This window comes from Hyperoodon ampullatus, assembly GCF_949752795.1.
Source record: "Hyperoodon ampullatus genome assembly, chromosome: 20".
NCBI classification, from domain to species: domain Eukaryota; kingdom Metazoa; phylum Chordata; class Mammalia; order Artiodactyla; family Ziphiidae; genus Hyperoodon; species Hyperoodon ampullatus.
Genome location: NC_136933.1, coordinates 28,812,543 through 28,840,414, shown reverse-complemented (window position 1 = coordinate 28,840,414; position 27,872 = coordinate 28,812,543). Strand labels below are relative to the sequence as shown.

Genomic DNA, 27,872 nt, shown 5'->3' with positions numbered 1-27,872 from the left:
TGGTGGGGTGGGTCAAATAGGTGTTACTGGCATAGTTATTATCAGGCTAAAAGAATTCAGACTGAGTAGACTGCACCGAATCCTCACAGCTGACCAGCAGGGACCAGGGACTTGGGCCCAGGCCTCCTCTCTCTACGTTCACTTCCTTCCGCTCTCCCCTCCCCTGACACCAGCTCTTCCCAGCAGCAGGCTCAGCCCAGTTCCTTCCTCCAAAGTCTCTGCTCAGACAGAAGCCCGAGTGCCCGCTCAGCTGCTGGAGTATTTCCTCAGCCTGACCTACCCTCTTTCCCCACCTGAATTTCTGAAAAACAACACTCAGGAGAGCATCTTCCTAATAGATGCAGCCTGCAAAGGATTCTTCCCTCCACTAACAAAGAAGCAGCTGGGCATTTGTAACTCAGAGTCCTGAGAAAATGAGTAGGTGTGTGTGTGTGTCCCGGTCTGTGTGTCCATTTATATTTCCTCCCTGAATCTATCCCATAAGAATTAGGCCCTGATACCTAGGATGAGATAGTCACACGAATGGTCACACCTGTCCTGACTTAAGATGGACTCTTGAAATTTGAAGCAAATTGGGTAGTATAGTCAGTTTCACAATATTGATTCTTCCAATCCAAGAACATGGTATATCTCTCCATCTGTTGATATCATCTTTAATTTCTTTCATCAGTGTCTTATAGTTTTCTGCATACAAGTGTTCTGTCTCCCTAGGTAGGTTTATTCCTTGGTATTTTATTCTTTCTGTTGCAAGGGTAAATGGGAGTGTTTCCTTAATTTCTCTTTCAGATTTTTCATCATTAGTGTATAGGAATGCAAGAGATTTCTGTGCATTAATTTTGTATCCTGCAACTTTACCAAATTCATTGATTAGCTCTAGTAGTTTTCTGGTGGCATCTTTAGGATTCTCTATGTATAGTATCATGTCATCTGCAAACAGCGACAGTTTTACCTCTTTTCCAATTTGTATTCCTTTTATTTCTTTTTCTTCTTTGATGGCTGTGGCTAGGACTTCCAAAACTATGTTGAATAAGAGTGGTAAGAGTGGACATCCTTGTCTTCTTCCTGATCTTAGAGGAAATGCTTTCAGTTTTTCACCATTAGGAATGATGTTGGCTGTGGGTTTGTTATATATGGCCTTTATTATGTTGAGGTAGGTTCCCTCTGTGCCCACTTTCTGGAGAGTTTTTATCATAAATGGGTGTTGAATTTTGTCAAAAGCTTTTTCTGCATCTATTGAGATGATCATATGGTTTTTATTCTTCAGTTTGTTAATATGGTGTATCACATTGATTGGTTTGCCTATACTGAAGAATTCTTGCATCCCTGGGATCAATCCCACTTGACCATGGTGTATGATCCTTTTAATGTGTTGTTGGATTCTGCTTGCTAGTATTTTGTTGAGGATTTTTGCATCTATATTCATCAGCGATATTGGTCTGTAATTTTCTTTTTTTTGTAGTATCTTTGTCTGGTTTTGGTATCAGGGTGATGGTGACCTCATAGAATGAGTTTTGGAGTGTTCCTTCCTCCGCAATTTTTTAGAAGAGTTTGAGAAGGATGGCTGTTAGGTTTTCTCTAAATGTTTGATAGAATTCACCTGTTAAGCTCTCTGGTCCTGGACCTTTGTTTGTTGGAAGATTTTTAATCACAGTTTCAATTTCATTACTTGTGATTGGTCTGTTCATATTTTCTATTTCTTCCTGGTTCAGTCTGGGAAGGTTATACCTTTGTAAGAATTTGTCCATTTCTTCCAGGTTTGGCATAGAGTTGCTTGTAGTAGTCTCTTAGGATGCTTTGTATTTCTGCGGTGTCTGTGGTAACTTCTCCTTTTTCATTTCTAATTTTATGGATTTGAATCCTCTCCCTCTTTTTCTTGATGAGTCTGGCTAATGGTTTACCAATTTTGTTTATCTTGTCAAAGAACTAGCTTTTAGGTTTATTGATCTTTGCTATTGTTTTCTTTGTTTCTATTTCATTTATTTCTGCTCTGATCTTTATGATTTCTTTCCTGCTAACTTTGGGTTTTGTTTGTTCTTCTTTCTCTAGTTCCTTTAGGTGTAACGTTAGATTGTTTTATTGAGATTTTTCTTGTTTTATTGAGATTTTTCTTGTTTCTTGAGTAGGCTTGTATAGCTATAAACTTCCCTCTTAGAACTGCTTTTGCTGCATCCCATAGGTTTTGGATCATCGTGTTTTCATTGTCCTTTGTCTCTAGGTATTTTTTGATTTCCTCTTTGATTTCTTCAGTAATCTCTTGGTTATTTAGTAATGTATTGTTTAGCCTCCATGTGTTTGTGTCTTTTACGTTTTTTTCCCTGTAATTCATTTCTCATCTCATAGCGTTGTGGTCAGAAAGGATGCTTGATATGATTTCAATTTTCTTAAATTTACTGGGGCTTGATTTGTGACCCATGATGTGATGTATCCTGGAGAATGTTCCGTGTGCACTTGAGAAGAAAGTGTAATCTCTTTTTGGATGGAATGCCTTATAAACATCAATTAAATCTGTCTGGTCTATTGTGTCATTTAAAGCTGCTGTTTCCTTATTTATCTTCATTTTGGATGATCTGTCCATTGTTCTAAGTGAGGTATTAAAGTCCCCCACTATTATTGTGTTACTGTCGATTTCCTCTTTTATAGCTGTTAGCAGTTGCCTTATGTATTGAGGTGCTCCTATGTTGGGTGCATATATATTTATAATTATTATATCTTCTTGCATTGATCCCTTGATCATGATGTAGTGTCCTACCTTGTCTCTTGTAACATTCTTTATTTTAAAGTCTATTTTATCTGATATGAGTATTGCCACTCAGCTTTCTTTTTTTTTTTTTTTTTCTGCAGTACGCGGGCCTCTCACTGTTGTGGCCTCTCCCGTTGCGGAGCACAGGCTCCGGACACGCAGGCTCAGTGGCCACGGCTGACGGGCTGAGCTGCTCTGCGGCATGTGGGATCTTCCCGGACCTGGGCGCAAACCCATTTCCCCTGCATCGGCAGGCAGACTCTCAACCACTGCGCCACCAGGGAAGCCCATACAGCTTTCTTTTGATTTCCATTTGCATGGAATATCTTTTTCCATCCCCTCACTTTCAGTCTGTATGTGTCCCTGGGTCTGAAGTGGGTCTCTTGTAGACAGCATATAGATGGGTCTTGTTTTTGTATCCATTCAGCAAGCCTCTATCTTTTGGTTGGAGCATTTAATCCATTCATGTTTAAGGTAATTATCGATATGTATGTTCCTATTACCATTTTCTTAATTGTTTTGGGTTTGTTATTGTAGGTCTTTTCCTTCTTTTGTGTATCCTGCCTAGAGAAGTTCCTTTAGCATTTGTTGTAAAGCTAGTTTGGTGGTGCTGAATTCTCTTAGCTTTTGCTTGTCTGTAAACCTTTTGATTTCTCCATCGAATCTGAATGAGATCCTTGCTGGGTAGAGTAATCTTGGTTGTAGTTTCTTCCCTTTCATCACTTTAAGTATGTCATGCCTCTCCCATCTGGCTTGTAGAGTTTCTGCTGATAAATCATCTGTTAACCTTATGGGAGTTCCCTTGTATGTTATTTGTCATTTTTCTCTTGCTGCTTTCAATAGTTTTTCTTTGTCTTTAATTTTTGCCAATTTGATTACTATGTGTCTCGGTGTGTTTCTCCTTGGGTTTATCCTCTATGGGACTCTCTGCGCTTCCTGGATTTGGGTGGCTGTTTCCTTTCCGATGTTAGGGAAGTTTTCGACTATAATGTCTTCACATATTTTCTTGGGTCCTTTCTCTCTCTTCTCCTTCTGGGACCCCTATAATGCGAATGTTATTGTGATTAATGTTGTCCCAGAGGTCTCTTAGGCTGTCTTCATTTCTTTTCATTCTTTTTTCTTTATTCTGTTCCACCGCAGTGAATTCCACCATTCTGTTCTTGGTCACTTATCCGTCCTTCTGCCTCAGTTATTCTGCTATTGATTCCTTCTAGTATGGTTTTCATTTCAGTTATTGTATTTCTCATCTCTGTTTGTTTGTTCTTTAATTCTTCTAGCTCTTTGTTAAACATTTCTTGCATCTTCTCGATCTTTGCCTCTGTTGTTTTTCTGAGGTCTTGGATCATCTTCACTCTCATTATTCTGAATTCTTTTTCTGGAAGGTTGTCTATCTCCACTTCATTTAGTTGTTTTTCTGGGGTTTTATCTTGTTCCTTCGTCTGGTACATAGCCCTCTGCCTTTTCATCTTGTCTGTCTTTCTGTGAATGTGGTTTTTGTTCCACAGGCTGCAGGATTGTAGTTCTTCTTGCTTCTGCTGTTTGCCCTCTCTGAGTGCATTATTGACAAGGTCTGGGGTCTGCTAAGGTGGGTTGCTGCAGCGTCCCAGGGATGGTGGTGGCAGTGATGTCATGGGCAGGCCACTCTGATTCCCATTCACTTACCATATCACATTTCACATTTTAACACCTTCCCTCTAACCTAGCACAATCTGGGTGACCCCCCCTATAATCAGATGGCCCAGAGTCAGCAAATACAAACTTATATTAGGATGAGCAAACCAGGGTTCATGCTCAAAAATTTTTTAAAAAGTCTTCCAACAAAATATAAATTTGTTTGAGAATTCTTTATGTGTATGTGTGTGTATATATATATCCCTCCAAGCCTACTCGTGTATTTTTGTCCTCACCTGCAATGCTCTTCATCCTTTAAGCCTATATGTGATTTTCATCTCTCCTTCGGGGTCACTCAAGACCTCGGCATATCAGAGAATCTTCAGTAGCAGCCCTGGGGGCAACAAGATGTCATGAAAGAAACCTGGACCTTATCCTTGAGTTCCATCCTGATTCTTGTAGTTACTTCTGTGACCCAGGACATGCTAATTCATCTTTCAGAACCTGTGTGTCTGTGTGATCACATACTTGGCAAATAGTAGGCACCTCTCTCTTCTAACTGGGCACAAGGGACCTTGCCTCATACCTGTGTGCCCTGCACATGTCAGCAGCTCCACATAAGTTATGTTACTGCTATTTCTGTTAATATTGCCAGCTGTCTCCTCCTGTTTTGGGTCTGACTGCAGCACTGCTTCACATTTAAAAGGAGTAACACAAGAATTGACTGTTTTGCAGTCATCCCAAGGACGATAACTATTGCTTTTTAAAGAAGCTTTTCCAAAGGAAAGATTTTGTATCTACAGTTTCAGGAAATATTTTAGACGATCTTATTTCAGTCAATAAGAAGGAAAGGACAATCCTTCAGGGAAGAGACTATCAAGCTATATTTAAACTCAAAGGCAAAGCTAAAAAGAATGGGGAGGAAGGGAGATAACCTTGCTTTTTTTTTTTCCAAATTCCAATTTAGTATTTTCTGTATATGGTCTCAGTTACACCTCACAGTAGTCTTACGTGTTAAAAAATCAATACTCTTTTAGTTACTGGGCAGTTGGTGCATTTGGGTAAATACACAAGGCCACATAGCTAGGGAATGGGAGAATTAAGACATTACCTTGGGTTCGTGAGAATCCATGTTTTCCCCACACCAAGAATTTCTCCACACACAGAATGTGACAAGAACAGACTGACAGATGGCCAGATGGGAGAAACAGGGCTTGCAAGGTAACCAACTATGGCAGTCTGATCCAACCTTGACCTTGGGATGCCCTCCAGGGCATGTTTCTTTGCCTTTACTATTGTACTTTGCCCAATGTACTGTTCTCTGAGGGATCTTGCTTTCTCAATAAAAGGTCACATTGTCAGTACATTACAGGAGTTGATGGTCACAACTCAAAACTACTAGGAATATCTTCAACTCATAGGGTGTCTGGAACATCGAAAGCCCTCCAAGACCCAAAGGACAAGAATCTATTCATGATATTTCAGACATAGTGATGGTCCAAAGAGATCTGGAGACTTGACATGTATGATATATAGGTAATCCCATAATTTGCCCATCATTAAGGTTCTTTGAGAGAGAAACAGGCAAGGAAGGGAGGAAAGAATCCATTGGTAGTTGGAGAAAACAAGATGCACAGATTTCTGAGCTGTCTCTCGTACCTGAGAAGTCCACGCAGCCCTTCCTGTCTCCCCAGCCCCCGATCCTCCACACACCATGCTGAGATCCCTCTGCTGAATTAGACGGTTCACAACGTCTTTGATGCAGAAGAGGAAGAAGACGACGCAAAGGTCATGTGTATTCTGGCACCTTTACCCTCATCCTAGGACCCTGTCTTTAACACGTGAAATCTGGCAGAATGAAGAGGGGATGGTAAACCAACACGATGTCTACCGTCACAGTGAGAGAACAAGCCACCAGTGTCCAAATGCCCATCTCAGATGGAATTACGTCTCTTCTCCATGTGGTTTACAACGGAGACAAGGAAATCAGTTGTGTGTTGTTTCCTCAGTATAAGGAAATCATCGAGTGGGATCAAGGCAGCACCAGCAAGATGGAATGGATGCCACACGTGGATGATGTCACCACCTCCTCTGTTACCTGAATCTAAGACAACTGTGGGCTAAAGGATTGTTTTTGGTTTTGTGATCACTGTGCAGTTCACTGACTTTCTATGAAGAAAATATTAAAAAATCAGAATAGTTTCAGTTTACAGACTGTAATAGGGAAGAACCTTTTGTATTCTATTACAAGTTAATCACTAAAGGGATGTTGCCTATAAGCTTAAGTTATACATACCGGCCCATCACTGGGAACCCTGCTTCCCAGGTTATGAGCATTTAGCTAAAATACCTTTGTTTAGCTCCCAGGAAACAGCCTGACCAGGCCCACCTGTGGATGACTGCAGGGAGGAAGAAATGAACACATCCCCTCCTGAGGCTGATGGGAACCAGGAAGTGTTGACTTTACTCCCGCCCCTTTTAGTATAACAGGAACCTGAAATCAACTCAGGCAAGATGGTTCTTTGGGACGCAAGTCCACCATCTTCTCCGTCTGCCGGCTTTGTGGATAAAGTCGCCATTCCTGGCCCCAGCACTCCTCTCTCGATTATTAGCCTGTGTGCAGCAAGCAGTATGAGCTTGGACTCTCTAAAGAGATGAGGACAAATGCAATGATTTATGTCAAAAGTTGCTGTAGAAATGGTGTGTGTCTGTGTGTGTGAGGTGGTGGGGGGTGTGTATGTCAGAGGTGTTTATTTATTGTGTCCAAAACAACTCACTGAACCTAAACAGAGACATATAAACACATGTCACCTTAGAGTCAACTGAAGAACAGGAAAATACTGAATGTGAGGAATATAAGAAAGGAAAGAACCAAAGAACTTTAGAAGTAGCATACACATTAGCCCAGATTCTGTGTTTTGCAGATAAGAAAGCAGTCTTGGAAGTGAAGTGGCTTTTCCAAAAGCATCAAGCTTGAGACACTTTTGAGCTTAGTTTGTCCAGAAATTTAGTTCCACTGGAGAATGGTTATCACTGGAAGTCCTGAGAAAAAGCCATCGATCGATCTCATGTTCTTGTGGTCACTGAAGCTAGATAAGCATTTATTTGTGTTTTTATGATAATATTTAGCCTGGAGGTACATTTGAGTCTCTCCTCATGGATCTAATGCCTCAGTATTAGATGGAAGCTGATGGCTATTAAAAGCATCTCTGCCCCAGGTTTGCTTTAGTGCAAGAGGGAATCACTGTTAATGAACATTCATAATGTCACTTCACCTGGTTCCGGACCAAGTTTTCCCAGCTTGCTGGTGTTGTACAAGCCTTGGGAAAGAGCCAGATGTGAGGCAGGCAGCCTTTCGAGTTGATCTTAAAAATCATAGTCAATAAAACCTGGGGTTTCCCCCACATGGAATCCTGCTGGGTTCACCTTGCAACAACCTGGGAGAGGTTGACTGAATGTTTTTCTTTTTTCCTACCAAAATCCAGTTTGCCACTCCTAAAATATGGATCCGAACAGATGGGGAAGCCTGTCTCTAGCTGGGTGTCTTCTCTCCTCCTTCAGAGACTGAAGGTATAGAAAAGGAAATCATATTTTTGAGAATTTGTTATACATCAGCCACTGTGCCTATATTGTTGCTTTTTCTAAGTCTATTGGGTAAATAGCATTTTCCATATTTTCAGATGAGCAAACTTATATGTAAATTAGGGTTTTTTAGGAAAAAAGTTCCCTTGCTCAGAGAGCAGCAGATACAGGATTCAAAGCCAGTCCTTTTGACCCAAAGTCAGCCCCCGTACCAGTGGTTCTCTAAGAATGTTCTTGGCATGCATGCATCATCCAGAAACTTGGTGGGAAGGTAAATTCTTGGGCCCCATCCCAGACAGGCTGAATCACAAGCTCTGGGTTTGTGGGTCAGCATTGTGCACCCCAACAAGCCTTCTATGTCAATCCCATACACAATGAAGACTGCAGTCTGTACCCCTTTCACTTAGCTACCCATTTGTGAAAGGAGACGTTGGCCAGTTTTCTCCTTCACAGCACGGTTCTCCTCCAGACTCAGATTTGACACTTGTTAATTTCCTGCATCCTAGTGCTTCTCCTCTGCCTTCAAAGAAGTCATTAACAGAAGGGGGAGTACTCCCTGTGTGTGCTCCCCGTGTGTGTGTGTACTTCCCGTGTGTGTGTGTGTGTGCATGCACACACAGTTAAAGGTGTTACTTTATTAGAAAAACGGGGAAAAGTGTTCAGCTTATTTATTTTATTTATTTTTTTTATCTTCCAAATGTGATGGGTTTATTTTATTTTACTCTGATTCAAAACCAAAGGTTCCACTACTGCACAGAAACGAATATGTTACAAGGTCATGAAAACGTGTTTTGGGACGTGCAGGATGTGATGGACAACTGGAGGGTCGGGTCGGGTCATCTCCTTTGTAACATGACACTACACCTTCGCTGAGCAACACATTGAAAATAACACTGCGGGACTGAACTGAAATGTGGCACGGACATGACAACTTCCGGGAATGCCTTCAAGCACACCTCCCTTAGGCTGGACTCAATCAATATCTAGGCTTCAGTGTGGGGAGGATTAGAATTCTTTGGAAGAAGAAAAAGTTCACACCTTTGAAATTTCACAGAAGAATTTTAAGGCCAAAACATAGTGGGTTCATTTCTCTTCACCTCCAGGGACAAAGCTGATGATTTATTCAAAACCACATTAAGCTTCTAGTTCATATCCCAGCCCGACCTGGTGCCCTCCTGCACTGAAGTTCTTTCCATAGATTAGAGCTGACAGGGTCAGCTTCGCTCCTGGTCGAAGGGTCTGAGTATAACCCCGTCCAATCAGGCTGGCATTATCCACTTGAGCAGATGGAGAAGTTCTACAATCCAGCTTGTACTTAGCAGAGATGCCGAAACAGGTGGTGTTCCTGCCCGCCGTCCACGGAGGTTTATTGATGTTTCAGTCTCCTTGTTCACCTTCTGGTAGATCGCCCCGCCAGATTCAGTGCTATCGCTCATGTGAGTGTGCAGCTGGAAGTCTGCAGGCTTGTAACCCAGGGCGAAATTATTCTGTGACAGTTTGGATTTGGCTGTGTCAAAACTCGTCTGATAGCCAGCAGGCCAACCTTCAATGGCCAACACAGCCCAGCCATAGATGGTTGGTCCAGAAAAATCTGTCAACAAAGGACATGGATTTGGCATGGTTAAAACAGATCTGAGAACCAAGTTACATAGTGGAGTGGAATTTTCTACTTCTGGTCATGCTTACACTGACACAGGGAAAGCATCAGGCAACCTAGAGACCAATACAAGATTTGTAACTATGGACTGACCTTCACCCAAAAGTGGAACACAGACAATACTCTAGGGACAGAAATCTCTTTGGCGAATAAGTTGGCTGAAGGGTTGAAACTGACTCTTGATACCATATTTCTACCGAACCCAGGAAAGAAGAGTGGGAAATTAAAGGCCTCCTATAAACGGCATTGTTTCAGTCTTGGCAGTGATGTTGATATAGATTTTTCTGGACCAACCAGCTTATTTATTTTAAGCCAGTCCATGAGAATAGTTTTAAGAGTCAAAATTTACATGAATAAATAGTTGCAAAGAGTCACAGAATCTTCTTGTTTTAATGAAATGGTCTGTCTTGGAGAGCGTCCCCATCGTGCCTGTGTTCTGACGTTACTGGGTGGAGTGCTCTCTAGATGCCTGGCTCTGTTCCTTTATAAATTGACCACAGATGTACCGGGAGTGTGGAGACCAGTGTAGGGAAGAAGCCTGGGGTCCAGGCGTGTACGCTCCTCAGTGTGGGGTGGGGCAGCAGGAAGGGTTTTGAATGTTGATGAGCAAAACAGTGACAAAGTCGAGGTCCTTAGTAAGACCTGACCTCCTGCAAATCTTCATTTCTCAAAGCTGCCATTTCCTTATCATGGGGGGGGGGTGATAAAAAACAATTCATAATATAAATAAGATTCTGTATAAAAGGCTTTTGCAAACAATGAGTGATCATCCTGACCTCTGCTCTTTTTTTTTTTTTTTTTTTTTTTGCGGTACGCGGGCCTCTCACTGCTGTGGCCTCTCCCGTTGCGGAGCACAGGCTCCGGACGCACAGGCCCAGCGGCCATGGCTCACGGGCCCAGCCGCTCCGCGGCACGTGGGATCCTCCCGGACCGGGGCACGAACCCGTGTCCCTGTATCGGCAGGCGGACTCTCAACCACTGCGCCACCAGGGAAGCCCCTGACCTCTGCTTTTATTCCTTGCCCTCCTCCCTCCCATCCCTCTTGCTCTCCGAAGACAGGCATTCCCTCTAGGGAAACCTGAACTGTATGGTCCTCATTCTTACCCCTCCATGAAGAAAAGAATTTCCCCAGTGCCCTAGTCACCATCAGTTTTGGTACCTGACATTAAATAAGTCAAAAGATGTCCCGTTTAGCAATCACTGCAATGTACTGCCTTCTCTGATATTTCCATCCATGTGCCGCGTTTCTAGCTAATTAGCGTTCTCATGTGTGCAAAGTGTTTCATTTCTAATTTTATCTCAAGTACCCTGTTCATATCGTCTGTCCCCTCCTCAGACACACTCACTTAAGATAAAACCACTCTCCCTCTTCGGTTACAGCACTTCTCACATGTTTGGGTTGTCAAGTTTCCAAGTCTTACTGTAGTTGTTACTTGAGGTTGGGGGTGTCTTTTTCTTTCCCAGTATGTCAGACCCTCTTTGCCTTTGATTCCACTGCTCAACTCTCATCCCTGGGTGCCAATTATATTTCTCGTGCTGCTCAGCCAGACTCCCGAGGCTATGGACAGCAGTATGCCTAGGATGGAAAATGGAGAAAAAAATAAATTAATTAAAAAAACCCAGTGCCCAAGTGCAGTGTTCCAGGCACCGCAGGCCAACACAGAGAAGCGGTCACAGAGCTGCCTGGTGTGAATTCCCTACAGTAACTTACTTCCTCTAATCCCATTTGGTTTATACTGCTCTAAATACCTGGCATTAGAGTTGTGATATAAATCAAGGCCTTCACAGTCACTTAAAAATCAAAAGGGGAAAAAGCCTCTAGGAACCTAATAATAGGCTTCATCTACAGGCTGATTACATGACGGGTGCAAGAGTGTTCTGGAGGGGCATTCAAAACCCAAGTAGGGAACCTCAGATGAGATAAGAGAGATAAGCCCAAGGGGACCATGGATTTCTCTGCAAAAACCCAACAAAAAAAGCTTGACACTAGGTGGCAGCAGTGCCCCATGATTGCCTTCCAAATTAAACCGGCTTTGAGATCGGAGCGTGGGGGGGTGGGGGGTGGGGGAATATCATAATATTAACACACAGATACAACCATATTACAAAATCAGCCCGTCTTATTTGACAGCAGTCTCCCACCCTCTTCATACTTAGGGTCAGAAATTTGGCATGAATCATTGTAACTCTCTGATAGGTGATCTGGCCAAAGAAAATACCCCAAGTAAATCACAGCAGCAATGGGTAGTTACTGGTATGGGCATCATTATTTCTCAAAGAATGGGAATCAGATAGATGTTCTGCGCCCCAGAGAAAGGAGGTGGCACTAAAGACTCCAAGCAGAACCCAAAGAAGGCGACCCTCAGCCTGTAGCCTGAGCCGGTCACAATTAAGTGTAAGGGTGTTCAGTTTCACAGGTGACATTCAGCGTTGCTGATCGGGATGCTAATAAAGTCAGAATCATCCATGAGTCCTGGCCCAGGATGGTTAGATTTTGGAAACGTTTTTTAATGGCAGAAATCCTTCTTGGTGACACGAGTCGTTAGGAAAAGCAGTGCCAAGACAAGACACCGTTTCTCAAGAAGTCAGCTCTTTAGTTCTCCAAAGAGATCAATTGTTTTTCTGATGAGCAGCTCGAGATGAGCTACTGGAGCACTTAATGGGTCTTAAAAAGTGTTTTTGTTCACTTGCTGAGTTACAGGTACCATCTGGGATCTGATTTAAGATCTCAGAAGGGGCGACCCTCGCTTCTACATGCCTAAGTTCAGCCTAAAGAATTTGGGTTCCACTGTGAATTCCCCAGGGATTGAGCCATTCTGTCTTCTGTTCTCCCCCGAGGGATGACTGGGGCAAAACAGGACTCAGCAAGTAGAAAACCCGGGTCATATCCAGGGCTGCAACTTTCTGAGAAGCAAATTTGCCGCCTCCTCTTTAGATGCTCATCTCTCTGTGAGGGAGGAGAGTTTTGATGGAGGGCCCAGTTTTTCCTGGTAGAGGCTGTAAGGAGACCGAGCCTGCCATGCTTTGGTGCTGAAATTTCAAGATTGTAGCCCTTCATTTCCTGGATGCACCATTGCGTTTCTATGTATCCCAGTGACCGCTGGGACAAGGGGAACCTAAGAAAAAGAAGGCAGGGGTCTAAAACATTATGAATTGGTCAACCTATTTAATCTTGCAGACGAACCGACAAAATGCAGGTGGAGTGAAGCTCGTGACCCGTTGCCAACGGTGGGCTCTTCACTCCACCAAAATCACCCAGTAATGTGAGAGATGCAGCGTTTAGGACTGCTGGTGTTCTGGAATGCTTCTGGACACAGAATACAATCCTCTCTTACTAAGGTGTGGGGTTTCCCTGTTCTGGTTCCTCCAATCCTGTAATGGAATTATCTAACCCTTTCTGGTCAAAACGGTGAATCCTTCAAATGACCCTTTGTAGGAAGACTAGCATTCACCTGTGGTTTCTGTTTTTCTATGAACCTTCCCCTAAAATGCCTTACCTTACACATTCGCCCCATATGGCTCGGACACATCCTCTAGGAGTTGGGTGAAATCTGGGCCATTCTATCAACCACCAGGTTCTCTCTCTGCTCCGTTTATCTTTTTGCAGATTCAGAAAAGAAGCTCTCTTTTCTCCTCAAGTCCCTACCCGACCCATTCCATTTTATATAGGGTTGCACCTGAAGGTGTGCCAGCGCGCCATATCTCATCACCAGACCCCACTGTCAATTCTAGACACCCTTCCTAATTTTGAATTTATTCTGAACGTGGGTCTGTGCGTGATTAACCCCAAGTCAGAACATCGGAAAAGCTTTGTAGCTCCTTGCCCGTCGTCATCTTGCCAAAAATGATCTCGAAATAAAGTAAATCGATGTTTATTTTCCTCCCCTGGAGTTAGAGCCTTGGTGGCTCTCTTTCCCACTGGGTTTCTTTCCCAAGTTACGACGCAGGGGGCTTCTCTCCGGGCAGGCACGAAGAGAGATGGGCAGACGGAGGCCAGCCCCTGGCCTCGCAGCCGCCCCCTCTGGGTCTCGGAGTCGCCCGGTTGGCGTGGCCTCTCGCGGGTGTGTGGCGCGCGTGGCGCGCGTGTCCCCCGCGCGAACGCCCAAGTCTCCTTCCCCAGCCTGCGCACGGCGGCGCCGGAGGCCGAGGAGAGCGCGGCGCGGCGCGGCGCGGGGAGCCCGGGGCCCGAGGCCGGGCTCTGTCTCGGATGGCGCCGTCCCAGCCTCCTTCCCCTCTCCGGGGGTAGGGATGGTTGAGTCCGGCCGCCACGGCAGCGGCTCCTTGTGCAGCTAGCAGCCTGTCTTCTGCGCTCTCCGCCTCCCCTCCCTAGACTGGCTCTCCTCCCCTCGCGCCCCCTCCCCCCCCCGCCCCCCCCCGTCCCTCCCGCAGCTCCCACTCGCTGGCTGGCTCTCCAGCTGCCTCCGCTCCTGGTCTCTCCCGGCTGCGCGCGCTCCTCTCCCCGCCTCGCCGCCTCCCGCAGCCTCGCCGCCTTGGTGCCTTCCTGCCCGGCTCGGCGGGCGCTCGTCCCCGGCCCCGGCCCGGCAGCCCCGTGTCGGCGGTCGGAGCAGCGCAGCCCTGCCTGCAGTGGTTCGGGACCCGATGCTATGAGAGCGAAGCCAGCCGGGCGCCCAGACCTGCGGGAGGCGTCGGATGCGCGGCCGGTCTGGGGACCGGGATCTCTTCCCCGCTCGCCTTGCCCTCTGGTGATTCTCTGGCTCCGTCCGTAGCCCTGCCGTGCCTCGGAGGAGACGGGCGCATCCGAGAAGAGCCATCGGTGTCGTGCGCGTGTGGAATATCTGCAGACATGACTGCGTGGAGGAAATCCAAGTCGCTGCTGGCGCCGCTGGCGCTGCTGGCGCTGTGCGCGGGGCTTCTCACCGCAGCCAAGGGTAAGGCGGGCTCGCCGGCTGCCGGGGGAGATGGGCGAACCCTCCGAGGCCCCGTTTGCGAACCAGGGGCCCGTTTGGAGGAGGGCAGGGTACCGAGTGGCCGGCCTCCGCCGGTGGCTCTCCGTGGCGGACGCCCGGGGATCGCGATGCCGGGAGCCAGCTTCCATCGCCTTCTGCCCGCCCTCGTCTCCCGCGCCCCACCCCCGCCTCTCCTTCCCCCTGACTTGGGCCGAAACGAAACGTCTCTCCTTTCTCGGCGCTGGGGGCTGTTAGGGAGAAAGGAGCCAAGCCCGAGTTGGGCTGAAACCGCGCCGCGGCGGGCGGTGGTGTCTCCTCGGCGTTGTGGGCACAGCGGGTCCGGGTGGCTCGATGGTTCCCGGGACGTTCTCCCCGGACCCGGAGCGGCTGGGAAAGTGGCCCGGGCCGAGCCGGCCCGGCAAGTTCTGGCTCTCTCGGGGTCCGGGTGCCACGGGCGAAGCGGCCTGCAGACCGGGCACCGCGCACCCTTCCTCCCTCTCCCTCCCACGTCCACGGCCAGGCCGCCCCCTCCTTCCTCTCCCCGCACTTTGCTCCCTGCAAGTTGGAAGGACCCGGCGAGGTGCGTGGAGAGAGCAGGGAGACCTGGACGGGGTTCAGCTCCGGAGACAGTCGCCTGCTCACAGGGTTCTTCCCCGCTGCCATCCCTGGTCAGGGGAAGGAGTGTCCCCGGGTCGCTCCTCGGCTTGGAGCTCTGTGAACTTGGTGTTCTTGAAACGAGTTCGGGAATGTTTTCCGCCAACTGGCCTACGGGCTGCAACCTCGGGGCTGGCAGCAGCGCCTGCACTTGTCTGTTCTCTGGGAAAGAAAACAAGGTCCCTCTTGATTCAGAGAGAAGAGAGAGGGGATATAGACTGATTTTCACATGGCAAAGTACCTGCCCCCATTTCCTCATTTTAGCCTCCTTGGGTTCTCCCCCCGCGCTCCCTCAGTCAGCACACACCGTCCCACTCCTGAAAATATCTATAATTTTTTCTTTTCCTTTTTAAAGGCTGGAGTCAAATCGTGTTTTTGTTTGTTTGTTCTTTAATGGCTATTTGGTCTTTCCCATGTAAAACTCCCCTTTCCTCTCTAGATTCTTCCATCTTCTTTTCCTCCCATTTTCTATTCCTTCAGTGTTCCAGATTCAGGGGTGATTGACAAGGCGAAGGAGGACTGTCTCTGGTTCCGTAGGAAAACTCCAGATGGGCCCGGCCTGGGGCGAGGTGGAGCGACAGCAGATCAAGCGTCCCCGCGCGGTGGCTTCTCCCCACCTGCGTCCGGGGCTGCTTGAGAGCCGACGGCTCGGCGCCAGCCCCTCCGGGCAAGCACTGGGGTGTCACAAAGGGGTGTCTGTGGGAACGCGCCCCACGATCCCAGGGTTAGTTGCTGGAGCTCAGGGTTGCTCGGGACTGGGGAGCTTCCCGTAGACGCCGACCCTCCGCCCACCTGCCCGGCTTGGTCCAGCCGCCCCGCCTGGGGCGCCGCTGATGGAGCCTCCGCGGAGGCACGGCCAGCCGAGCCGGGCGGGCGGGCGGGCAGCGGCCTCCGGGCGCGCTGGATTGTCTGGGCACAGAGAGCGAAGCAGGAAGAGTCGAGGGCGAAGAGGGCTGTCCCTGGCAGGTGTGCGTCTGTGTGTCGGGGGTCCCACCAAGCCCCTGCGCGGAGAGGAAACACCTGCTACGCAACTCTGCACAACTTCCCGCCCCTCTCCCCCGCGCTCCAAGCCCAGCTGGGCCCCGGCCGCCTCCCGGCCTCGGCAGGCAGCTCAGCCTCTGAGCGCACTCTCGGTTCCCCGCCGTTCCGCGCGCTCTGAGCGCCCTTCTCCTGCAATTCGCAGGGGTTGCTGCGCCGAGGAGACGGCGGCCCTGCCAGCGCTGCTTAATAATCCGCACACTTGTGTGCCGGGCGTATGCCGCCGCCGCGCGGGTGGGCCGGGCCTCTAGGCTCGGGCGGGGGGCTGCCCTGGCCGATCCCGGGTCAACCCGGCAAGGGGCGCAAAGTCCTGGGGTCCCTGGAGGACAGAGCCTCCTGCGCGCTGGGGGTCCTAGGTGCCGGCTGTAGAAGCCAAGAAGTGGAACCCAGGGTCCCCTGGCGTGCGCGGTGCGAGAGTAGGTGTGTGTGTGTGTGCGCGCGCGCGCGCGCGTGTGGAGCGGCCGAGCGGCCGCGCTCACTGCGCTGTTGCTTGCTAGAGGCTGCGGTGGCTGCGCGTAGCTCCCCATCACCCCCGGGGGGTCCGGGGCCGCGTCTCCTCTGCGCCCGCGGGGTTAAGTGGGCGCGCAGGTGGCCGCGTGGGAGCGGGATGCGGGCAGGAGGCTGGGGACGCCAGCGCCGGCGTGGCCCTGCGAGCGCTCTGGCGGCTGGGGGGCGGGGGGTGGTCGCAGTCCCCTTGGCGAGCGAGCCCGGGTGGCCAAGGTCGGGCCTCTGCCGGGGGCGCCCGGGCCGCAGGCGCGCGGGAAGTCTTCCCTGAGGAGGAGCGGGGAGCGCTGGGGGCAGCGCCAGCCGCCGCCGCGGGAGCCGAGCCGCGCGCGCCCAGGTGGCGGCTCCCGCGGCGGCGCAGGCGGGCGGATAGTTCTGCTGCGTGGGGCGGAATTCGTGACCTGTTTGCGAGTCGTGAGAGGCTGGAGGCGGCTGCGGTCGCGGTCATCAGAACTCGGTACCTTCAGTACCCGGGTTGTCAGCTGTAGTTGATTGTGCTTTCAGCCGGGAGTACCCGGGATTCCCTTGGGATAGATACTCTTTCTTTTTGATTACTAACGGTATTGTAAAGATTGAGTCTCAAGTGTACATACCTCTTTAAAAGCAGCACATTTGCAGGGACCACGGGAGAGGGAAGAAGGCTTGAAAGCCTCTACAATAGTCGTCTAGTAGGTAGGTGGAATAATTCATTCCGTGAGCACTGAGATTTGCGCCCTTTATCTGGGGCTGATCTACTGGCTGTTCGGACAAAGTTTGCTTCTCAGTTGTGTTTTGGCAGTTTGTGCAGCAAGGAGAATGCAGCTATTTGCAGGCATTATTCAGAAAGTGTCCTAAAAAGAGGCACATATAATAGTAGCCCTATGGGTCTCACCGTAGGAAGCCTGGGAGAGAAAGGTGGAGTGTTTCTCAAAATCCCTGATTCTGAAATTCACCAACCCACCCAGCAAAGAGATTTAAGTATGCCTTGCCAAATTTCCACAGAAACCCTACAAGGAGAGAGAGGGAGGGAGGGAGGGAGGGAAGGGGCGGGAGAGAGAGAGAGGTGTTTCCCAAACCTGCCTACTTCTATGTGAGTTACCTCAATTTTCATCACCAGGAAGGATGCTAAGACCTTTCATTTGCTGGCCAGGATCCTTGTGGCTGGGCCACTGCACACGTATGTATATATATACTCTCTCCTGGGGGAGACAGGAACTCCTGTGAATAAGTGGCTTTCGAGGGCAACCCCTGATCACTAAAAAGGCAGGCCATCTAAAAGGAAGTTAATGTTTCTGTATTCATGATCTGCTTAGCAAATCACATTTGTTTTTTATTGAGTTGTCAAAGGATTCTGGGTTTTTTTGTTTGTTTGTTTTTTGTTTTCCAATTTATAACTCTTCAGCCCATAGCTCTAGTGCTTCTGGAGCACCTATATAATTCTTCATTAGGGATTTTAAGTCCTTAAAAAGGTAAGCAAAAGAGAGGCTTTCTTCCTAAGTGACAGGTTTTGTAAAGTTGACTAGTAGGACAGTGAGCTCTCATTAAACAAGTCCCAAGGAGCCAATAGCAGGTAGTAAGTGGTAGTAGAATTCCCTCAGGTCTCAAGAATCTCTGCAAACACAGGCCTTGAAAGGAAAGGGAATCACTATTTTGATACTGGCTTTCAGCTGGCCAATCCTGCTTGATGAGAAGGCCAGGACTACAGTTGAAAGTTCGTACAGGCAGAAACAGCTCCTCCTGGGGGCCATGCTTCCTTAGTCTCCAGTTTATTGTCTCAAACAAACACCAACAGGGCTTTGAAAATGTCAAGAAAATGGTTCTGCTTCCTTTAAGAAACAGATAAACAAAGGCTTCGTGGCCGGTTAGCGCTCATTGCAGAGGAAATAGCAAATCCAGTGTAGACATTTCTAAGCTGTCAAAATGCAAATGGCATATTAAATACTCTGTGCTCTACTGAATTCTAAATGGGCCTCTTTCTGCTGAGCTCACAGTGAAAATAAGCCACCAGGACTTGCATACGTGCGATTTAAACTTCACATTCCCTTTAGCCTTTTCTGTTTCTCTGGTGAGGTTCATTTCTCTCTGGAATTAAGTTGATTGGGTACTCCTTGCATAGAGTAGATGACAAAGCTATGTCGTCTTTTAATTTTATTTGTTTAGCTAATACATCAGAAGAAGACATCTGGGTTAAAGGTATAGATATTGTACGGCCTACGGTATTTGCGTCCTTGGGTTGCCTGGTCATATTTAAAAGCCTGTCGGTCCCTGTGCCACTGGAGTAGGAAGCTGGATTACTGGACCAGTAGTGGTAACTGATAGAATCAAACCATGGAGACCAGACATGGCTAATGTTTGAAACAGGAGAACTGGCGCGGATGTGCCATCTGGGGCAAAGAAATTGACACTTTGGCTGGGCTGAAAATAACTGATCCTAAAGGAAATCAACCCCTTGAGCTTGTCTTCAGTTGCATGGCCACTGGGCTTAGCTCACTGGATGTCCATTTCAGAACCACCTATGAGTATGAAAATCAGATAATCATATTTAGGTATTTGCCTAAGTGCAAGGAAATAAGTCTCTTTCTTGTACAGTAATGTTAAGATGACCTTAAATGACCTTTGACTAATTAATCTGTCCATATGTAGGGGGGAATTTAGGCCCTAGTATGCAAGTGCATAAGTACCAGAATTAAAATTCCCATTATAGAAAAAAAGAATAGAAGAAATTTTTTTCATTGAACTGGTTAGAACTGACTGGTTTTAGCAGCTTTATGGAAATAACACACACTGTGTGGTCCTCCGCCCCCCACAGATCAACCTCTTTGGATGCAGAGTATGAAACACTTTTTTCTTTTCTTTTCATTTTTGAATTTAGCTGCAATTTCCTTAAACCGTTTATACCAACCCCCAGTTGGGCGGAGAGGAAATGCCCTCAGTGCTCTAGGGAGGCTGCACGGTCTGTCTTTACTCTTGAGCATCTTTGTTGCCGGTGGAGGAGGTTTCATCATCGCTAGGCACACCATCTCATTTAGCAAAACCTCCTTCTGCATATGCTGGAAACATTCTACTTAGGAATGACATTACAACACATTAACTTGATTTAGAGTCACTGTTACTTTGACCCACTATATGTATCTCTTGCTAAAACTTCTTTGGTGAATGAAAAACATGCAGGTGTGGACATGTATTCAAAATAACTACTGTATCTTTTATGCTTCTAATACATTTTGCAATTTATTGTTTGAAATCCTCCTGCTTTATCTTGCACTAGTTTTAGCTCGGGGAAAGCTCTAAAAGGGAAAGGGATATTTCACGATTGTCATTCTTTGCAAATATAAGTAGAATAAAAGTGATACCTCCATCTTAATGCTTATAATCTTAATGTGATTTTGCCCCATTGTCTGGAGAGCTGGAAGTCATGAATAATGCTTTGTGATTTAAAAATTATCCTTGTTACTAACATGAGATCAAGGGAGATAGAGGCATGAAAGAATCTCGTTGGTACTACTACTTCCCAGTTTTTTTCACAAATGAGTCACTTTTAGGATTTTATTACAACCCGAGATTTAAATTACATGAAATATTACCCTGATTCTAAGCACCTTTATTCATTTATTTTCGGGTTGTGTGTGTTTTGGAGGGTCTTCACCTCGGTAAGATCCAAGAAAACCTCATGTGGCATGTAGATATTATTAATGTAAATCCAACTGTCTGCCTGATTTATCCAGATAATTTTAAGCCCCATGAGTCCCGGTGGAATCAGAGCAGCTTTTGAGGACATCAAGCATTTCTCCAATGTATGTTTTGGGTACTAAACATGTTACCTTCATCGTAGTAGATGTTGGCATTGTGACCTTGATGTCGAGTTTTTGAATAATCTTTCGCAAACTTTGTGTGCAGAATAATCACTTGAGGTCTTGTTTAAATGCAAATCCCAAGGCTTCTCCCTCAAGTGATTCTCAGTAGTAGTTTTGGGTGGTGTCAGAGATCTATCTTTCTATCTATTTTATCTATCTATCTATCTATCTCTCTATCTATCTATCTATCTCGACCTCCCTTTCAATAAGAGTCCTCAAAATCCAATAACCTCTTCAAGTAGACTTCACAGGCTAATTAGCCCACCCTGATTTCATGACGAATATACTATATTATGAAACTGTACAATTATTTCAGAAGATTTCTTCTTTATCATTAGTGCCTCTGTTATCTCTGTTCATCATTCTAGGCTGTTTAATCTTTTTTTGTTTTTTTTTTTTTAATAGTTTTACAGCAAAGCTGAGATTCAAGTTCCTTGTCCGTAGTGTTTATATTATGGGATGACTTCAAGGGATAATTGTACTCTTTCATATAAAAATACCGGGTCTTCCCTGGTGGCGCAGCGGTTGAGAGTCCGCCTGCCGATGCAGGGTCACGGGTTCGTGCCCCGGTCCGGGAGGATCCCACATGCTGCGGAGCGGCTGGGCCCGTGAGCCATGGTCGCTGAGCCTGCGCATCTGGAGCCTGTGCTCCGCAACGGGAGAGGCCACAACAGTGAGAGGCCCGCCCACCGCAAAAAAAAATACCGTACGAATAAATTATTTTTTTTCTTTTACTGTTTAGTATACTCTGATATGATTTGTGTTACAGAAGAAGGAGCTAAGTGTTAGATTAAAATTAGAATTATTTGGGGAGTGATCTCTACTGAATTAAAGCCTTTGAAATTAATTGTGAATTCTAAGCAGTCCTTTTCCAGATGCCTGGTGAATCTCGGTGCCTTTCTTCACAGAAACTTACTTATTTCTCCTCTTGTTTTTAAGAGAAAGTGTCTTTATTGATCTTTTACAAGTGAGTAACTGTCTACATGAAGTTGAGAGTCATGTAAAATATATATGGTAGGCTCTCGCCATTCCTCTTCCTATAAAATCCCGTGCCCTTGACCTGAGTTCTTAAAACCTTAAAACCAGAGAACTCTCTGAGTGAATTTTCACTTCCTTTTTCTATCAGTAAATGGATAATCAGCACCACAGACCTTTGACTTTTATGCAAATAGAGAATCTTCAGAGATACAGAAAGTCAAACACAGCTCCTTCTTAGAATATGGATTCTCGGGGCATAAGGATATTCACTTTTCTTTCAAAGAATGAACCAGAATGTGTTCAAAGGCTGTCAACAATTTTTGTCTCCTTGTTTCAGACTTTTTTTGTGTGTGGTTAGAAAAGTGATGTACTTTGATGTATAATACAGCTGTGGATAGTTAAAGACTTGCAGGGTGTGATTGACACTTCATACATAATAGAGGAGGGACCCTGACAACATAAGAAGGGTCATATTTTTACAAGAAATTAACAAAATGGAGCAGATACTTCCCTTCCTGCGCCAGAAATGTAAATTTCTTCGGCATCAATCTTGCCTTCCTGTCTGTCTCATTCTTGTTCTCCTTTCTTTCAAAATATAATTATTGTGAACAATTTAAGTCAAACCCAGCCATTAGAGTTTTCTCTTTTTTTATGGTGCTGGCTCTAGAAATGAGGTTGCAGTTTATCTGTGGGCTACCTGCTCAGTATGGGTGCTCCCTTTTATATGGAAACAATATGACATTTTCTAAATATAAATCCTTATACTTGAAAAAAAATTTTGTAGATAATATCAAGAGAAAGTCAAGTGGGAAAAATCATCTCATTATTACATTTAAGCATCTAGGAGGAGCTGCTATCATTTGAGGGAAATGTATGTTTCTCGTCAACTACTGTGCTTAGCAATGAAGACCTAGGGGCCAGAGAAGAGATTTGGGAAGTCTAGACTCTTTTTTTTTTTTTTTACGTCTTTATTGGAGTATAATTGCTTTACAATGGTGCGTTAGTTTCTGCTTTATAACAAAGTGAATCAGTTATACATATACATATGTTCCCATTATCTCTTCCCTCTTGCGTCTCCCTCCCTCCCAGCCTCCCTATCCCACCCCTCCAGGCGGTCACAAATCACCGAGCTGATCTCCCTGTGCTATGCGGCTGCTTCCCACTAGCTAGCTATTTTACGTTTGGTAGTGTATATATGTCCATGCCTTAAATAGGTTTATAGTCACCCTTCTGCTCACTTGAAGCGTTTCAGCAGGTGGCCACTAGAATCACTCAAGTCAGTATCACTGGAATTCACAAGTACTTGCTATTTACCTACACACTTTAACAAAGAAGACTGAATCTGTGATGCCCCTCCTGGAGCTTACATTCTTCAGAACAGAAACAACAAAACTAAAATAGCTTGACTTTGATTAGAGTTTATACAAATATTAGACTGTGTCAGAGACATTAAAGGTCATGCAGATGTTGGAGAGGAGTTTGCATAAGAGGTGAGATCTTGGTACAGCCTCTCAGAGTGGAGGAGAAAGAACAGGGACGAAAGGCGTGAGAAAGAAGGTGAGTGAGAACTGGCCCTGAGGAGGTACAGCCAGACACCCCCCCACACCCTTTTTTTAAAGCACAGCAAGGACCAGGTTAGGTGTTGAGCATGTAGATGAACCTGTAAATACTGATGCTTGCTGGAATCCCCCTCAGAAATTCTTCTGTGGGTCCTTAAAGCTAAAGGACCAAATGCGAAGGCATGTAAACTACTGTCCTAAGACTATTTCCTGAAATGTGAAAATATACATCTTTTTCTTGGCCTTCCCTCCTCCTCCCCTCACACAGCCAGTGGGTCAGACCCTGCCCTTTTTTGGCTGGGAATCTATTTCTTGGAAACGGGAATTTTTGTTTTCTCAAACATCTTTTCCCCCCAAGTTCCAGGATTGTTGCTGTAACTGTTGTGTTTTGTTGTAATGACCTCTAGAATGTAATACAAACAGAACATTGGGTAGGGAAAAAAGCGCTTTTTGGTTTACTGGCAGTGTGTTTTGGCATCCTAAGTACTATATGTACTTGTGCAGAATACAGCGTGTTTCCCCCAAACTGACTTTCAGAGTGTTTCATAATCCGGCTTCATCTCTCACGCTCTGTCTCTATGCTTCCTCCTGGTGACTCCAACTTCAGCTAAGTCAGCTTAATGCACATCCTGAAATGCACCTTGATTCCATTTATCCCAAGCCTAGCAGCTTGAGTCCGCTTCTACTTACCTCTCCCGTAAGCCAGACACCCAATCGCTCCTTCATCTGAATTTCTTTGTTACTTACTGTGTTTCACGATGATCTTTCATAAGATTGTAAATTGAAAGTTTAGGATCTTCTAAAACAAAACAAACAAACAAAAACATTGTTTGCTGGTTTTGTTTCCATTTGTTTATATCATTCTTACTCCATAGATTTTTGTTTTTTTGGAAATATAGTTGATTTACAATGTTGTGTTAGTTTCCAGTATACAGCAAAGTGATACTTCATAGATCTTAACATTTGGAGAATTGAAAGACATTCTTGGAACTATCAAACTGTCATCATGCTTTCTTATACATTCACTATTCCTTCAGTGAATAAACAACTGTTCTCATATACTTGATTCTCTCCATTTTTTTGTGAGTCAAATTAATGTGTTGAAAATATTTTGTGAAAGGACTCGTAGGAGAGAGATGACCAATGGAAGGTATCAGTAATGATTTTTTCAGGTCACTGTGCATGATTTATTTATTCACACACCTAAGCTAGAACATGTCAAAATAATTAGCTTTGAAACACTATATCCAGGTTATTATTTTGCCACCCTTATTTGATTCATTCATGTTTCTTTCTCATAATTGTTTCTCTTTGTATGCAAAGTAAGGTTTCTAGGCTGTTTGCAATTTTTCATCTTCTAGTGATAATAATTTAATGATATTAGAGCATGTTCAGATATGTCAACCTACAATTGTCATTTTGATCTTCATGGCTATTTTCTTTCTCTGCTTTTTAATTTAAAATAATTGTGTAAGAGGATTATAGAACAAAGAAGAACTAATCTCTTTCTTTTACCACTGCAATTACAAAATTGCCTTCCCAGTATTCTCTAGTGGCAACAAGACAAATAGAAGAGACATGGTGTCAGGGTGTTTAAAAAATGAGGGGTATTCTGACCCGAAAGTACCAAACTACAGCCATGCCAAACTTGGGCGTATGATTTATAGCTCCTGGCAAATGTGTTTTTCTTTCAATTTTGTGATGGATGGACAATAAGAGGCCTTTTAAAAAACAGTGGTGATAAAAATAATATGAAGTCTTACATGACAAATTGAAGTGATGATGTGTTTTCTTACCTTTATATGTACGAACAAAACCTGTGAGAAGGAAAACGAAGTACATAAATTGGAGATCTTGTGTCATTTATTTAAGCCTTAAAATCGGAAAAAGAGGTTTGAGCCACGTTTTTATGCCTTTCAGTGAGTGTTCATTCTTTGTCCCAAGTTAAGGAGGAATCGAGTCTGAAAGTGGAAGATATTCGTAGCAAGATCATGTTCTGTTGTCCTCTGTTCTCCACTTGTATCCTCCCTGCCGGACCAGACATCACCAGGAGCAGTTAAGAGCTAGAAAATCGAGCTGTGAAGGACGATTGGAGGAGGAGCCTTCCTTCTCAACACTGTTTGTATCAGCAAGCTATTGCTACGTAACATTATTACCGCAATCCAGAAGCTTAAAATAGCCCAGAGACAGGATTATAGGTTCTTTGTGTCCATGTCTGTGTACAGAGTAGCTGGGTCACACGCCCTCTGCCTATGATCTGACAAGGCTGTAATCAAGGTGTTGGCTGGGACTTTAGTCTCACCTGAAGCTCAGCTGGGGAAGGACCCAGTCCTGAGATGACTCAGGTGGCTGACGGAATTCCATTCCTTGTGGTTGTAGGACTGAGAGCTTAAGTTTATTGCTGGCCATTGGCCAGAGCTCACCCTCAGTTCCTTGAGAGGCCATCATGGTTCCTTGCCTTATGGGCCTTCCCAGCATGGCTCAAAGCCAGAGGAGAGAGAGACTCCAGCAAGTAGGGTGCTACGGCATTATATGTAATCATATGATCATGGACACGCAAGCATGTGTAGCCCATCACTTTTTCCATTATTCTGTTGGTTAGAAGTAAGACCCAGGTCCTGCCCACCTCAAGGGGCAGGGAACTGTACAAGACATAAACATCAGGAGGCAGAGATCGTGGAGGCCACCCTAACAGTCTGTCCACCATGGTGTCCTAGAAATATATTGATATAGAAAGAGCATCATTCAGTCAATAAGCAAATGGCCAAGGACCTGATTAAAAATGGGCAACAAATATAAATATTTTACAGAAAGAGCAAACATAGATGATAAATGTAGGAAAAGATCCCTAAACTTATTATTGATCAAAATAACATTGAAAAAAGAATGTTATATTTTCCCCAGTGCATTTGTAAAACTGCACTTGGTATATCACATGTTAGCAAGTACATAGAGAAATCACTTCCATACACTATTGTTGTATATCTAGAAAAATTTAGGGAGGAGATAATTTGGCCATACCAATCACAATTCTAAAGTAGCAGATATTTTAGCCCAGAAATGTGATACATCCTTCAGCAATATATGCGTATTCATTTTAGTCCTCTCTCTGGTAATGAAAAATTAGAGCTTAAATGTCAGTTATCCTAAAATAGCTAAATAAATTGTTCTATAGCACACTGTGTTACCTTTACGAAAGCATGTCCATGATAAAGGATTAAGTTGAAAATTCAAAATAGTATGTGTATGCCATTCCCATTTTCATGTAGGGAAAAGTCAAGTTACTTCTTTACACATGTAAAAATATCTGAAAAGATGCACACATTATAGCATTGGCGTTTAAGTGTCATTTGACTTTTTTGGATAACTGTGTCAAACTTCTCTAAATAAAATAATAGTTCTTAAATTGAAAAGAATTACCTGGAAAAAAAAAGATAAGTAGCTTTTATCAGATCATACTGATGAGCAGAGATAGATTATAAGATTTTTGAACTTGAAGTGACCTTCAGGTTTATAAGTCCACTCTCTTTTACTTGTGTCCAGAGAACTTGTGTCTTGCACAAATTCATAGGGAAAACTAAGGCAGAACTGAGTCTAAGCAAACACTCCTCCCATGGGAGCCCACATGCCTCTTGGTGACCCAACTCTCCATCTCCCCCACCCCCGCCATCCCCCTGGTGTAAGTACAGCAGCAGCACTGAGTAATAATCTCCTGACATGATCATCTGTGAGGACAGTGTGGCTAGGAACGTTCTAGGCTTAAACTAAAACCCTGCTATGATCCTAGCAGCTAGAGAAGCACAGCATTCAACCTTCGTACTTCTGAGATGGTCCAGAACCACTGGGGGCACTGCAGGACCCTCAGTAGGATGGAAACATGTTAAAAGATTTAGCTACTTTGTTAAATAGTTACCTGCCATATTTTTTTTTTAGGTCAGGAAAAACACAGTGCCACAATGTCACCTAGCTGGTGCTCCCTTTGTGTTCATAGTTAATATATTTTCTATCAATGATCATTTGAAGGACACATTTGTCATGGAAGAATATTTAATTCCGAAGAACTCAACACTTGAAATTCCACTACGCTGAAATCTTTTATTTATTGGAACTGCTCCAATTAGTACAGTTAGACAGTTGCCTGTTTGCATTTCTTAATGATTAGAAACACTTAAATCATGAAATCACTCCACAGAAGTGAGAACCAGTTCATTTATTCGATTGACCATTAATGTCGGAGGATAGAAATTGTCTTAAGTTTTTATGTGCTCAGGGTACCATTTTGGACAGGATATACAGAAATGCTGTGTTTTATGTGTCTGACAGCATCCTCCAGGCAGCTAAACAGTTAGGGTTCAATCTCCATATCTGCCCCTAGTAGTATATGCCTTAAAGGACGTAAAACCCTCTCATACACTGTATCCTCATCTTTGCAGAGAGCTGTTAACTGGACTTAATAAGGATTCGATGAATGAGCACAGATAAAAAGCTTAGAACGGTACCTGGCAGTTACTAATCTTAAGTAAATGTTACAACTGTTTTATTATGGCAGCTAAAATATTAGACTGTCAGTTCTAGTTATGGCCACAGAAGTAACATTGGGGAAAGCCCAGTTTTGCTGGAGAGAAATTATTTGTAAGTGGAGATTAATAATTTAATAATTACATTTGTATGTGAATGTCTTATATTTTTATAAGAATCATCCTGATACTAGTTTCTACAGTTCTTTGGGATGTTCAGAATACTTTTACATTCGCTACTTTGTTGACAGATTAAAAAAAGTATATCGATTGTTCAGTTAGGTCAAGTGAT

At 45.1% G+C, this 27,872-nt stretch overlaps 1 protein-coding gene across 1 annotated transcript in view; it reads left to right on the top strand.

Annotated features, from left to right (window-relative positions):
- Positions 1–14,240: 14,240 nt before the first annotated feature.
- The window catches only part of CSMD1 (CUB and Sushi multiple domains 1), a gene marked incomplete at its 3' end in the record, with an annotated part of 1,679,169 nt that continues 1,665,537 nt past the window's right edge, over positions 14,241–27,872 (top strand). Inside the window, exon 1 of the mRNA XM_079726547.1 lies at positions 14,241–14,479. Coding sequence (XP_079582673.1) covers positions 14,395–14,479 — 85 coding nt within the window. The 5' untranslated portion in view covers positions 14,241–14,394. The remainder of the gene's footprint in view (positions 14,480–27,872) is intronic.